The 15,698-nt window shown below is 41.9% G+C and overlaps 3 protein-coding genes across 3 annotated transcripts in view; 2 read left to right on the forward strand and 1 right to left on the reverse strand.

Annotated features, from left to right (window-relative positions):
• Positions 1-15,698, reverse strand: part of LOC147796566 (uncharacterized) — a 36,836-nt gene that overhangs the window by 17,869 nt on the left and 3,269 nt on the right. The gene's annotated exons all lie outside the window — the stretch shown is intronic.
• LOC110974620 (uncharacterized) lies at positions 2,383-8,887 on the forward strand. Its single transcript, XM_022226411.2, has 2 exons — positions 2,383-3,086; positions 4,242-8,887. The coding sequence occupies exon 2, from the start codon at positions 5,109-5,111 to the stop codon at positions 6,963-6,965; it is 1,857 nt and encodes a 618-aa protein (XP_022082103.2). The 5' UTR covers positions 2,383-3,086; positions 4,242-5,108; the 3' UTR covers positions 6,966-8,887.
• Positions 11,284-15,121, forward strand: LOC147796568 (uncharacterized). The gene has a single exon (XM_087146334.1). It carries the CDS (start codon positions 13,283-13,285, stop codon positions 14,933-14,935), a length of 1,653 nt encoding a protein of 550 aa, XP_087002460.1. The 5' UTR covers positions 11,284-13,282; the 3' UTR covers positions 14,936-15,121.

Raw genomic sequence — 15,698 nt, forward strand, 5'->3', positions numbered from 1 at the left:
AAGTCATAAAAAATTCACGATGTACATACATATGTAATTTATATGCATTCGTAGCAATGTCTAATCTGATCAGCCTATTGAACTGGAGGCCAGTCAGCCACAAATTTTTTAAAAATCAACAAGTTTGGAAATTACCCACAATCCTCCTTTCAGAGCACAATACATTATGAACCAGCCTCTATGTGAGAAAAACCAACCTCATCAGAAGTACCTCTCACATTTTCAAATATGAAAGGGCTTTCTTGAAACCAATAAAGGAATTGCCAAACAAAGAAATAAATGCATTGAAATGATTCAGCACCTCTAACACTGTGTAGTTCGATTTCAGAAACATTTCCATTGAGCTCAAGTTCTCACAGGCTCACAGACCTCTTAGGTTGAAACTAATAATTATTCATCAACATTTGTTCCGGTGAGACTTCCGGACTATGTGACCTGGATTTACAGCCTAGCTGTCTCTCCCCCCCTCCCACAAAAGAAATAGGTTAGAAAAACAGCAGATTGTCGGATAAAAAAGTCAGCACTTGATGCTTCAGACAAGGCACAAGTCTGACCTCTGACCTGTGTGGGAGATCAAAGTGACTCATTTGTGAATGTCTTGTCGCATGTTCTGGACCAATTCCAAATTTTAATGTTGTCAACACACACAGGGCACCATTCCGTTTATGCAAAGAACTGCTCCTTGTATGATAAGGTGTGTCATTCTGTCACCGAGCCTGCAGAGGCGTTATAACTAAGGTTGAAGGCAGATTTGTTAACTTCAGAGGAATAAAACTCATGGAAATACAGATCTGAGTTAGAAGAAATACTAGCCAGAGGGAAGACCCATGAGAAATATTACAGTTTTTCACAAGGCAAGGTTAATCCAAAAAAACAATTTAAATGGTTGAAGTGTTGCTTAAAGAGCAGTTCATCAGCAGCAAAGTATTTGCCACTTGAGTCTTTCTGATTTTGAAGTTGTACCCCTAAGAAACTGTGGAGAGTTCCAATTTTAGAAAGTGACGGGAAGTTTTGTACAAAGCTGAGAATATTTTGCCTCTGGATATGCAATCAAAGTTCAGAAAATGCAACCCACCAAATCAAACCAGTGGTCTCCATCTCCCTGAAACCTCTGACAGGTCTGGCATACATGTAGCATCTGGTATTAAACTCTGGGACTTATAAACCAGTATAAAATTCCACTAAAGGTTGAAAAAACAGAGGCTGGAGATAATAAAAGAATCCTTCCCCTAACATTTTCCTTGGAAACAGTTTCTCCTCCTCGTCTGGGATCAGTTTTCCACACTGTTTGCTTTCTCAAGGCGCTCTGTCCTAATTGTCTACATCCTTCCCTCCTAATCTCTGACTTCTTCCCCCTGTGCTTGATGCCTTAGTAGATGAAATACTGAACTTGAGGAGAAAATTCAAAACCTCATGACTACATGTAGATTTCAGGATATTATTGGCAGTGATCAAATTTGTATCAGATCAGGAAAAGATCTTTTCCCGATTATATCCATTAATGTTTGTAACTGCCATGGAAACGGATCATTAAGAAAATTCAAATTACGTCTGCAAATACCAATCAAATGTCACTGGAGGGGGGGCTGGGGACAATGATGAAAACAGGAAAATTCTAAATTAGCCAGGGAAAATTCCAAGTAGCAGTGATCAGTTTGACATATGAAAAGCTAACTCTTTGCTAGAAACATGCCTAGAGTAGCCTAGATATGCATTCAAGATGCACTTCTAAATAAGGTAATGTAGAGAACAGCAGAGAGCAGCACCTGCAAAGACCATGCGAGTATATGACAAGAAAATGAGCCTTCTGAACTGAACAAGTGTAGGCAAAAAGATGTTCTCTTTTTTGCCAATAAATTTCTTCAGGTTCCGCTCTGTTGTGCTTTATCTCTTCAAACATTTCCAGTACATGTGAGTTTGAAATGACTCATTCGAAACCTACCGTATGACGAATACCACTCGACAAGAAGATTTCAACAATTTTGAAGCCATGGAGTTGTTAAGCCTAATAACTGGATACTTGCTAGGTAAATGAGATTAATGCATTTGTACTCTTTTCAAAATAGATTTCTGCTGCTGTGAGTTCACCTTTAACTTTAAGAGACATTTGGGGGGGATTGAGTTCATGTGGACATGTAGAGAGCTGTTTGCCTTGGTTGTGTACTGACAGATTCAAGCAAAGTTGAAGCATAGTTTGAGTGCCCCTTTAAAATTGCTTTAAATAAACCACTGAAACTCGGGCTTGATGGTAAAAACTAGAAAATCACTTCTTTAAAAAATTTATTGCATGTAGTTTCAGTCACTGGATGCTCTAGACATGGTCATTTGTTGTAACATTCAACAGACCTTACATATATCACTCATTAAACCTCTTTTATACATTCTAGGTATTTATAAGAAGTTACCAATCAGCTTGTACGCATCAAAAAGATCTCCTCTTAGAAAAATTGCACTCCTGCAACCTCTGTATTCAAAGCTCTCCTTTCAATAAGTAAGTCAAAATGTAGGTTTGCTTCAAACTCCTTTAATACCATGGAGGTAGGAAAACTACTTGTAAATAATTTAAATGATGTACGTGTAATTGTAGTGCCCCTTTAATGTGTGCAGGCAGCCTCAACATTTCGATGTGACCCTAGAGGACCATAAGAGAGATTACCACAGACCGTAAGTCAACACAATACCACCGAGACTCTATGTACGCTTGAGCGATCCACCGTGTGCTTGTAATTGTAGGAACACCAGTCCACGTAAACACGACCGGGCCACATAGTGCACTGACGGCCCTGCCACTCTGCATGTGTGATTTCACTTCGACAGGAAGTCACCTGGTCTGTTTTTGGTGGGAAGATTTTACAGCACAAATCTTTGCAGTTATTGAGACGTTCATATCTTTGCATAACTGTGTGGTGACTGTACACACAGCCGGCGATCGGCTGCACTTTAGACCCGTGGAGTTGTGTGCCGCAGTGCGAGTGCTCGCTTGCGCAAGCTTGCACCAGCTCTATGCTTGTACACAGTGTAGGATAGGATGAGCTTTCGTGAGATCAGCAGGTGCAAGAAATGTGCTCTTTCAACGTGTTGAATGGGTAAGTACTGTACAGGTGTTGCGTGCACGTTATTGTACTTTGCTGATTTTATTTATCTACTGTACCTACTCAGTTAGCCTATTATTGTATATATGAGTAATTCCAGAAATTAGGGTCCTTTTTCTCGTGTCCCTGTCACATGTGACACATGATTTTGTAAGTTCGGAACACATTTTCTAATTTCCAAGAGTGATGAATGAATACAGATTACCTGCCCAACAAAATAGTAATAGTTTGAAATCAATTTCCAGTGATATTTCCATGTCAGATAATAAAGGTCAGGTGTAACAGGGACACGAAAATGTCACACTTTTGGACCCCTAATTTCTGGACTTACCCACATGCAAATTATGCTGCCAAGACTTCTCAGTGGTACCACTAGTACTACACACTATATGCTAAGAATTAATGCACCAGATTTCTGGTCCTTTTCAACACATGTATGTACGAGGAGCATTTGAATGAGCGTGGGAATTTTACAATCTTGATGATCTCACATCTTGTGAAATCAATGTACAGTTCACAATTACAGAGACGTGACCACAATGATGATTTAAAAAACATAAAATATGTACTTTTTAATATAAAATGTTTTTTCAGTTTTAGAATTGCCATGCTAATACTTTTGCACATATCTGTGATTTGCTTTGAATGTTTATGAAAATTGTAGTGCATGAAATGTCAAACGTACTATTTTGTTCACATTTAATGGCCATTGGTTTGAAAAGATACTTTTTTTGTCATGGATGAAAACTTTTTCTACTCAGATTTAAACTATCGCCCAAATGCTTTCTTCTCCAACCTCACAAGTTGGCAGTTCAGATAATATTCTTAAATATAGGATTATACATGTAGGTGTTCTTGCACAGAAGTGAACATAAAATAATTTTATTCTGGAAAATATTTTCTGACAAATGCTCTTTTTTTCTTAACAGAAAATCTAATCTGTCAACTTTTCAAGCAACCAAAACAGTGTGAAATATAAATTACACCAAATTTACTCATCTGTTTTCCATTCAGGCTGTTTTAATTCAGAGTTGCAAATTCATGCAGACAGGCATCACGCTTCGTTTTTTTTTTAATCTTAGAACATGTTCTAATCTAAACCAAGATGCCAAATGAATAATTCTGTAACGATCTCTTCCATGTCCTTAGGCAACCAAGTGAATACATTCTTGGAATGCTCCCCCAGGGCATCAAACTCTAAGAGTTAGAAAAAAAGGGCCATGCAGGGCTGAGTCATCATTAACGTCCAGGGGCCTAGATCCAAGAGGAGTGCAGCATCTTGGTCACTCTGGGATGTTGCCGGTTTGATGGATTAATAAGGAGGACATTTCTGGCACTTACACATCTCAATATCTCTGCCTCATTTGCCTCGGCAACAGCCGGTGTGGAATGCTGCGGATCTCCCTCACCGAACCACATCAGCACGTTACTGTTTTGTCTGATACATGTAAGAATAAACAATATCCAGCAAGAATTTGTTTACGAAGTGCGGCTGTATTAAGCTGTTCACAGTCATCGTGCCAAAAGACTGATAAGAATCGGTGGCCGTAAATAGCAGATGGGATTTGTTGGAATTTGTCCGTCTGCATCACTGGAATATTGTGATTTCTATTGAGTGGATAAATTGCTACAGGACAGCACTGCTCATTGTACAGTTTGGATGATATGTATACTACGACTTGCATCTGCTTTGCAATCAAACTGGATATTTACATCTTTGATGCTAGAGTGAATATTTGAGATTCATCATCGTGTGAAGTTGTAACACAAAAAATGTGTATAAAATCCTTAACAAGACAGGACAATTACAATGTTTCCCTTGAACTCGTGAATGCAAAGTCATCTATTCTATGGGACTGTAATTGATTTGCAGGCTGCATGCCTTGGAATGCAAGTACTTGTACTGCCGAAAGTCAGTTTGAATTTTACACAGACGAACTTTGAAATGACACTGTTGTTCTTCAGGAGTTTGTTGGAGGATAAAGAGTACGTGTACTTTGTGAGAGAATAAGTGAAATGCAGAACATCATGGATAAATACAAATTCGCCAAAGAGAACTTCCGTCACAATTTTTCTGTCACCTTTTTGTTGGTGGTTGTGAGTGTTCAGTGTGTTGTTGTGCAGGCTCTGTTGACATCTAATGTTTCCTTCTCCATGGAGCCAGTCAGTACCTGTCTAAACTTCTACTCCATGCCTCTTCCCCCGCCGGTGTTCTACTGTAAAGTTGAAGGATTAAAGGTGGGCATGCAGGTACTGTGGCTTCGAAATGATGCTATCATTGGACCAGAAGATTATGACAATGGAGATTTTGTCTTGATGGAAAATCTTGCTGAGAGGATCTATGAACTCAAGATTCAGCGAAAAATTACTTGGAACGATGATCGTAGTCGGTACACCTGTGCTGTTTATCGTGTTACCAATTCATCAGACCAATCAGAGTGGACTTTATTAAAGCATTCACATGTGGCAAAACTTAAGGTCAACTTCTATGTCCCTGAGAGGAAATATCCGGAATGCTCTATACGTGTGGCTCAGCCCTCATCACCCTCATCATCATCTGCCAAAGTAACAGCATACGAAGATGGTAGAGGCTTTACAATAGTTTGCTGCTCTGAGATCGTGCATCCTGAGCTGAGTTTGGTCTGGCAGAGAGGAAATAACAAAGGGATGGTGGAACTGGCACGTCTGAACACCTCGCGTGAAAGTGCAAAAGATCAGAATGTGTGTCTTACTCTTGATGTCACCGATCATCAGAGTGAATATACTTATAGCTGTCATCTCACCATTGCACGAGCTCCAATCAGAACCGAGTGTCGGAAGAAATTTCAAGCGTCAAATGACACGATATGGCATGAGAAACAAGAGCGTACTTGCAGCTTTCGAGATCGAGGTATCAACCTTCTTCAGCAGAACACGGCCAGTGTCGAGAACGATGCAGCATTCACCTGCTACTCCAAGGGAGCCATCAAATTCCTATGGCAATTTTCCCCAAGGTTAGACAGGAACAAGAACCAGTACCACCTTTCCGACGATGGGGCTTCAGTCTTACTCAACCTTGACAGTCTCAGCCACATGCAATACAACATCACCTGTGTGGCTGTTGGAGAGAACAGCATTGGATCCCGTTCCCTAATCATCGAGATCAGTCCGTCTGACTCCAGAGTCCAGAGCATTAGGATTGTGGCCATAACCCTTGGAGTGCTTGTGGTACTTGTCATGATCCTCCTCATTCTCTACGCTGTCAAGACCAGACTCCTGGATCGTAGCAAAAATGACCACACCAGAGGACTCACCCCGCAGGAGATGAGAGCTCGAATTCAGATTCGCCGCAACGTTGCTGGAAACTCTGGGGGGATATACACCTTTCCCTCATCACGGATGGCCAGTTCGAGCATCACGCCGCTGATGGAAGGACCGGAGGAAATGGTGACTACAGTCGAGCATGAACGCCCTCCAAGTCCAAGGCCACCACGCCCAGGAATGATGCGACCGGGAAGCCATCTGCCAGTGCAGGGAGCAGTCGGTGGCATCATTCTTGACGAAGAAGAGATGGTGGAGTGCGAGTATCGAGATGAGTCCGAGGAGGAGGAATTTGAGTTTGATCCAAAGAAAATGAATGTGGAAGGACTGCAGTATGCCGATTTGGAGTTCAGCGAGGATGAGGACGATATCAAAGATACAGTTGAGGATGACTCGGAATCAGGGGATGACGAGAGGAACAAAAAGAGCAATGGTGCCCCCCCAGTAGGGAAACCAAAGATAGACTACGCCAACATCGTGCACTTTGACCCACGTAGGAACAGTGAGCCTCGAAGGGACAGTGATTCACGCTGGAGCACTGCTGATCCATGGAAGAAGAACACAAATATTTAAGACTTGATGCACTTGTAACTCGAAAGCCATCAGAAGTTCAACATGGTAGGATTCTGTTACCCTTCGGTGGAGCTATATGGTTATGAATACATCAACTGTTGTGTGTTGATGTTTTTATCCTTAAATAATCAGTTCTCAAATCGTTTATGTACTTTCATCTCTTTCAATATGTTTTTTATAAATCTGGGTGAGTAGGGCTAAGGCCTAAGGGGACTCACATGTGGCCAGGACCTTCCACAATTGGAAACTCTTAAGTTTTCTAGTGCTTGACAGCTCTGTTATAATTTCTAAAACTTGAAGGTAGCATGACTATTGGCCAGATAATTCTGAATAACCAAATGTAAACTTGGGTTTAAAGAAGCAGCGTGTTTTAAATGTCATTGTTGCCTTATATGCATGACCTATCAATGGTGAATGAGAGCGCCAGACTTGCCAACTTTTTATAATTACCAATTTGCTCATAACACATACTCGATTTATTTTGAAGTTTTGAAACTAAAATCTTTCAAAACACAGTTTTGTTCAAGTAATTTTGTAATTTCGGTTAATTACAACTATCCAGTCCCAGAATTTGGATCCTGTTCCAGATAAGAATGTGTGGTACCTGGTTAAGGGTATTATAACCATGCTTGTCTTTCATATCAAATTTCTGTGGATTAATTCGAACCATGTTCACATGCCTACTCCTTTACCTTATTGTACCAACTGTCTGGTGCCCTCATGTGATTGAGTTTAACAAAAGACAACACCGAGGCAAAAAAGGCTTCACTGAAAATGGTCTGTGTGCTTATGTTTGAGCTTGAGGTTTCTGTATTAAGAAGGTGAACATTTTTGGAGAGGTATTCTTTGTTTTATAAACTGTCCAAGGAGGGATAGGTACACGTGGTAATTATTTTGTACTGAGAAAAGTAACAGTAATTTGCCTGTATTCAGAACAAAAATTAGTCAATATTTGTCTTGTGAACGCTGCAGATGTAGACCCTTAGATACATATACATGTGTCATTCCATGAGGTTGGGGCACAGTTTGTGATGGTGTCAATTGTGTCATGGCTTCTGTAAAAATGAAGTCATTCCCCTGGGTGTGGATTCCAAATTGACATTGTTGATACAACATCTTGCAGGGTTGCATACACAGATATCTGTTATTTTTGCAGAATAAATGACCTACATGTACAGATCATGATAGGTGGTAAAAATTACCGATGTAACAAGGATACCGTCACAAATTGTGGCCAACCTCATTGAATGACCCATGCGTGTAGTACATGTAGTATCACATGTATCCTTAGATGTCTGAGAAACCCAACATAACTCAACTGTAGTCTGTAGCTTACTATTAACACGTTAGTTCTGACATGAAGTATTCATTTCATGTACTCTTTCAATGCATCTGAAATTCCAAACATCTCTTTAGTGACAAATATAAACTCTTTATTAAGCCAACTGACAAATCTAACTCATATATTATTCTGACGATGAGACATGCTTCAAAAAAATTTTGCTGTAAATACCATGCACCTTTAAATCTTTGTTTTATAGACATATAGTCCTAAAATTTGTTCACTTTTCACTGTAGGGACTGAAATTCGTTTTCTTTGTTTGTGTTTCAAGACAAAATGTGTTGTTTTCCCGAAAGGGACACCCTCCAAATTGAAGAAGTACATGTAGATTGCAGATGAAGTAAATATGCTTAACACAACACATCGTTCTGAATTTGGACTTTCCATAAAAAAGGCAGAAAGCTTAATTTTTGTTTGACATTATGAGAAATGCTGAAGAACTTTCATACCAAGAATGCTTAGGCCTACATTTTATGTTTTTGCCCACCTCTGTCTTGTTTTGTTAATCAAATTGTGTCAAATCAAAGGTATGCATTTATAATCGATTTGTTGTCTACCTTAAAGTAAAACTGAAAACGCACTAGGCTGGTTTTACTGCTTTTGAGTCTTCTGAGCTTCTGCCAACAGTATGCTGTATGCACATGAGCCACTTCGGTATTTCAAAAACACATGCCCTGCACGAGGCTTTTCGGGATCAGCTACGTGCGCGCGTCTTGCCAATCAGCACGCAGCCAATCTGGTTCGTACGTGACTTCGTCACAAAGGTGGACGCGCCACGATTTACAGGCTCTCATTGGACAATCGCTGAAGTTGCGCGTTAACTTCCGGTTCCATGGTTCCATGTAAACGGCGATCAATGCATGTAACCCTATGTGCAGTGCACGTGTGCAGTGGGCGTGGTTTAAACTGAAGTGACGTCACACGAACAGGATAGATATGCATGGAAAGAATAAATCTTCTGATATCTCTGACGCAGCCATACGCTGACTAGCGCGCGCGTTGTTCCCGAAAGACCTTGGCTTCTTAAAATATCGAACTGGCTTATTGGGTAATCTATGATGTGTATGACCATGCCAGGAGGGAAAGGTTTGATTTCTGCCAGCAGTACTTACTATTAAAGATGAGTCATGTTCCGAAATCAGTACCATTAATAAATTCAAGTAACACATGCACAGAACAGAAGACGAAATAGTGTAATGATATTTAACCATTAATTGATTCCGTCCAAAAAACAGAAAAAGAGGCAGGACTCTGTTTGGAAAACAGTGTTTATTTTGTGAATCTGCTGTAGTAGCTTCGGTGCCAACTCGGCTCGTGGAAGCAAGCAAGGATGCCTTTCTAGGTCAACGGGAGAAGGGAAAACACTTAGGGGGAAGGAAATGTGGTGATAATGTGACAGTGAAACGTCATCCTGCCTTACTTTCCATGAACTATTTTAAATTGCAACCATTTGGGTTACAAATTCGGCCAGAACGATCAGTTTGTTTGAATCCACTTTTAAGGCTACTGTACTTGTAAAATCTGAGGTAGATTGAAATGGACAAGAGCACTGGAGTATTAAAGCCATTTAGATATTTTACAAATGTAAGGTCATTTGAGAACAAAGCACGCGTGTGAGTCAGCGTGTGGCCACGCTGATAGAGCAGCCCTTGCGGGCATTTTAGGAAGTAGAGGTAGATTTTGGCGCAATGTTTCCCTCTCAAGTTACGCAATTTTTCATTTTCAATAAATTAATGTGCAAGTAAATATTTACAAAGGCCTTTTACGACGGTATTTAAGAATGAAGAATGAAAACCTTTTGCCTTTGTTTTTACCTATCCAAGAGTTCCGGAACTAGCTCAAGCTGCACAAACCGCCTCAGGAGAGAATTACTGTCACATCCAGAATAACTCAGGTTTTGGCCGGTATACCGACGTTTTGGTGTTGAAAAGAAAGTGATATAACGCCTAAAGTATATACTTAATAAGAGGATTTATTTGGGAAATGGACATCCCTTTCATCTGCGTATATCTCGGACTGTGCCTATTTTGTAGCTGTCAAGTTGCAGTCAGAAACGGAACAAAGGGAAGCGATGATCTGTACCGCTGACGTCACTACTCAGTTGTTTGGTTGTGACCTTGAGGTCATTGTATACAAGACACTGCCCCTTGTCATTAAGACGTCTACGGAGACTTCTTCAGTGCTCAGGGTGACCCATGATATACTGTACTGTACATGTAACATGCGTACAGTTAAATACATGTACACTGTACATGTACATACTCCGGCAGCAGAAGCCAGAGAGAACTGATTCACGGCTCCAGCCACGGAGGAATGGTCCGGCTTTTGACCGCAGCAATAATGCTTGGGATGACTGGGTTGAAGGCAGGGGACAGGCTTTTTTTGCTGGCGTTTTATTACTCTATGTACTGGTGCTTGGGAATATTTTGGACTTTTGTTTAGTCTTTAGTTTCATTCACTGCTGACTGATGTCTGAGGCCCCGTACCCCTCCACCTCTGCACAGATGTTTGTAGGAAGTCTAAGTAGATCTTAAAGACAGAGATATGGTAATAACATGTGATAAGACGAGCAGATTCTGTAATTTGGTGCTCGCATTTTTAAGACAAATTTTATAGGAGGACGAAAAAAAGATTTTTTAACTTCTCAAGAAAAACAATTAAGGGTGTTATTAAAAGTTGGAGGGAAGTATGCATTTTTTTTTCAAAAAAGAAAAAAAAAATCTATCCCTTACCACTAGTGCCGAAGACCAAAGCTCACAAAATTGAAAAAGGGGACTTCGCGCCGTCTGAGCAGAAACATCGGTAAATTTGTTGGTTGGCGGGTCCGAGACTTCTTAATGTAAAAATTAAATTTCTTTTCCAGTTCTGAATCCGGAAGGACTGCAGATCCAAGCACCAACTTAAAAAATCTCTCGCCTAAGAACCGAAAGCAGCAAGATCTATCTCTTATCACTGACGGCGGTGTTCGCACCATAGCTTTTCTCTGATGGGCAAGTGCGCTATTTTTAACAACCGTCCGTTTCAAATGAGCATAACTGCATTGTTCCGAGTCTAAAAAAAGAGAATGTGTAATAACTGAAGATCAAGGCGTTTTTGATGTGACATCAAAGGTCAAAGTTGTTGACATTCGTTGACTCTGATAACGAACGTTGTATTTAAGAAAGAAATCTACTCCAGCATTGTCTTCCATTTTCATTGTGCGATCAAAACTAAATAATGTATTCAAGTCATCTTAGCGGTCAGTCTTGAGTTTGACCTAGGTATCAAATGTAAAGAACGATGAATGAACTTGTCCGCATAAAATTCGTATAGAAACTGCCACCAATGACCTCTGGACAATGGGCAAACGGGAGGCATTGTCTAAATTCTTAAAACCTTAAACGGGGTATTTAATCCTTTCTAACATGTTGAAACTTTCCAATTACCTCCCCTCTAAAGAGTTATACATGCATATGAAATCCACTGCCTTTTATATGAAATTTTTCAGCAAGAACCAAGACGATTAACTTGTAGCTTGGAGTAGTTTGTGAGTTACTGCGCACAAATCGGTACAAGAATGTTTATCACCCGAATCTAAGAGCTCTGTACTTCGCTTGTTGTGAAAGGGAAACATTTATCAAAGCATGTCGTCATAAATGTAGCCACCTTTGCCTTTCTTTAAGTTTAACGGAATCTAAATTCAAAAATTACTGAGAGGAACCTTTCTGCACCGAGGACATGATAGCTGATGTAGTAGAATTCGGTTTTAAAGCTTCACAATTTTTTTTCCCAAATTTGTTACGGTAAATGCAACTAAGACCAAGAAACGTGAAGAACGTTTTAACATCTTAACCTGAAAAGGCAAAATTTGTGTAGATGAGTACGACGGGTTCATTTGAAGTTCGTTCCTTACTCAAATAGATAAGTCAATCTGATTGTCTTAGTCAAAATAAGAACATCCATCAATAAGAGATGAAGCTACTAGGCCAAGGTAGGAAAGTCTAGTGTCTTCTGTCGCGTTCGATTGATTTCTCGCCACCCTGACCGTGGCCACAAAAAACCGACTTCTTATTGTCGATGACCCTGAAGAGTTGTTGACAAGATAAACTGGTCCTCGTGACTTGTAGTTATTGTTGCCCTCTTCCCCGGCAGTCTGAATAAACAATGACAGTTTGTAACGGACACTTGAAGAGGCCGAAGGAATTGGCAAACCTTCGCCTGGCAAGCTGTCAATTGTTCTCGAGTTTTCACTGGCTGATGGTTGGTAAACTTCTGAAGGCGGTTGTCTTTGTTACGTCACTGAAAAACAGTAAGGTAATTCCAGGGCCAGCATGGGCCAATCATCCGCTAAATGCGCATACTTCGCTTGTATGTGGGCGCCTTTTAACGGGCAAACAACAGGACCAAGAGTCTGTTTGAACGGGAAGGTCACTGGACAATGTGAACTTCTGCCAAGGAGGGGAGACCAAAATATCGACCAGGTATATGAAAATAATGGCCATTGTGGCGTTAGAGAACAGAGACCTGGCCGGAGTGTGACCTGCGAATTAGCGAGTTGAGCCGTTAGCCCGCCAGGGGGCACGAAGACCGTTTCCTGGTGGAGAAACAAAGAATAAACCAAGGAGGAGGCCTTGGTGGACTTGACCATGCATGGAAAGGTCTGTCTCCTTCATACCAAGCAGGAGTTTAGGGACCCATTGTATCCAAGCTCTATAAAAACCACCGCCTGTTATCAGAGGGGCATTAAGCTTGAGCTGGGATCAGCAAACAGCTGTTCAGAAAACCAAAGTAACCATCTGCATGAGATGAATAAATTTTGAGTTCGCGGATTGATTGAGTGCCTGGAGCTGAAGTGGACACGAAAGAGCACTTTTCCTTTACCATCTGTTGCTGCCTCTGAACCGCCTGGATTCGGCACAGCGCTTGATTTTTTAACTGAATTACCCGCTGACTTATTACTCCATTCTCTTACAGAAATTGAGCATCAGTGTTGGAGATGGGTCGTATTTCTCCCCTAGTTTATGCCGTGATTCTAGTGGTAATGACGACGCATATCCAACGTGTCTCGGGCCAGATAGGTTGGTTTGTCCACTCACCGCGAGACGTTGCTCTGCTCGAGGGAGACTCTGTGGTTTTGAAATGTCAGCTCAACATCGGGATGATCGTCGAGCACGGCGAGTATAAAGTCACTTGGTCCAAAAACGACAAGAAACTTAATTTTACCGACCCAGACCACTCCAATTACTGGCTGACTGGAGATGTACACTCGGCCCAGTACTACTTGCTGATCTCCGAGGCCGATCGCAATGACGCTGGCAATTTCTCCTGTGCGGTGTATGAGAACATCGGGACACACTCTGCCGAGGATCTGTGGGTGATGCACGCCGTTACGACAGCTGAGGTGCGAGTCATCGTCCGCCCGCCTCCCCCGGAGTGCCGGAAAACTGACTTGGACATCCAGTCAAACCAGACGGAACTCAACTACGAAGGGGATCTTATTGAGTTGTCCTGTGCAGGGTATCTTAGCCACCCGTCGTTTATGCTAGAGATGAGGTTTAAAGACATGGTCATCACAGAGGAAGACGGTGCCTGGGTGCACATTGACGAAGATCAAGTCCAAGAACAGGCCTACCGCTTCGTCGCTGACTACCGTGACAACGGTGCCTCCTTCACATGCACCCTAACTTCCACGGAATTCCCCCAGTACAACGAGTCGTGCGAGATGGTGGCCCTGAACATCCTCCACGAACCCAAGCTGGACTTCGTGTCGGACAGGAATGAGGTGTACCAAGGCGAGTCGGTGACCGTGTCCTGCCTGACGGTTAGCAATCCCGCCCGCGTCATATTCAACTGGCACACGGATCCCGTCCAGAACGTGGTTTTCCGCGAAGGAGGCCGTGTACTGGAGGTTCCCAGTGTCTCATCCGACACAGGCTTCTTAAACATCACCTGCGTGGTGACTAATGACCACGGAGTAACCAGAGCATCTAGACTCATATCGGTCCTTACCAACAGTACCGACCCCTTGCCGACAGAACCAGAAGAGGTACCACAGACTGTGGCGCCTATCACCCCCGAGGATTCCACTCAAGCTCCACCTATCGATCCCCCGACGTCAACTGTTGCCACCCAAGCTGTAACCAAGCCATCTGACAAAATCAGCACTACCTCTTCCAAACCGTCTACGAAAGTGACCGAGCCAAGTAAGGACAATCTTGGCTTAAACAGCGATGCGACCATCAGCACCCCGGTGATTGCCGCAATTGTCGTTGTGACGCTCATCATCATCGCAGTCCTTGTCCTCATCTTCGTCTTCATGTACAAGACAGTCAAGTTGAGCACTAAACGCCGTGATGACGAGATCCGTGTGGTGTACCGCGACGGAACCAGCACTGTCATCGACAGGCGCACTCACGGAGTACGCGGAAACTTGAACGTGACGGTAGAGCCGGCGGTCAACGAAGGTGCCGTGATCTCAACAAACGACATGGAGCCTGGTGCTTACAGCATGCCTCCACCCTACACAAAAGGGGATCTACCAAGTGTATTGGACATCTCAAGAAATAGCATGGATGCATGCGGGCAAGATGCTACTCCGTACAACGACAGTAAAGACGATATGTATGTAGACATGCAAGGCCAATTCTAAGCAGATTTTGTTTGAGTAACTTAGTGAGGGATGGTGGACGATTGGTGTTAATGTCCCAAGGTAGGATTATTTCAGAGTTGAAAAAAAAGAGAATTTGCACTGGAAACAACATGTGTAAGAGAAATTGTTAACATACAGGTATTTTTCCGAAATTTCAGTCAACAATTTGTTATGGTTCATTACCAGGAAGCAATACTCTTCTTGAACACAGAACAGTGAATTCATATAGAAATCGTCGGATGGAACAACTGATGCTGCGCTACACTGCAAAATAAATGCGCTGAAATTGCTGTTACATTTTTCATTTTTAAACTCATCATCTGCACACTAGGTAAAGTAAAATAAAGTTATCTTATTTTCTTCTGTTAGTTAATTACGTGCGCTGCAAAGAGGGATGTAATCAGTGGCGTATCCAGCGAGGGGGCGGGGGGAAACTTGGCCCCCCTGACGGCCTTTTTTTTCTATTTCATTTTCCAACTGATATTACCTCATAGGTGAGTCGGGAAGAAACTAATCGGTATACTAATATTTATCAGATAAATAGGCTATATTTTTCTCCCCCATTATCATGTTTGTATGAGCCCGAAAGCGCATTTGCTTTTGAAGTTACTCCCCCGACACCAAACGCTGGATACGTTACTAGATATGGTAATGAAATACAGATGTAAGGCACGGAACCAAACTGGAAATGTAATTGTGAAATTAACAACTCGTATACGCCAATATTTATTTAATTTGTGGGTGATTGTTGAGTAAGTTATTT

Source organism: Acanthaster planci, linkage group LG15 (assembly GCF_054643075.1).
Source record: "Acanthaster planci isolate LZ-2023a linkage group LG15, COTS_SCS, whole genome shotgun sequence".
Lineage (NCBI taxonomy): Eukaryota > Metazoa > Echinodermata > Asteroidea > Valvatida > Acanthasteridae > Acanthaster > Acanthaster planci.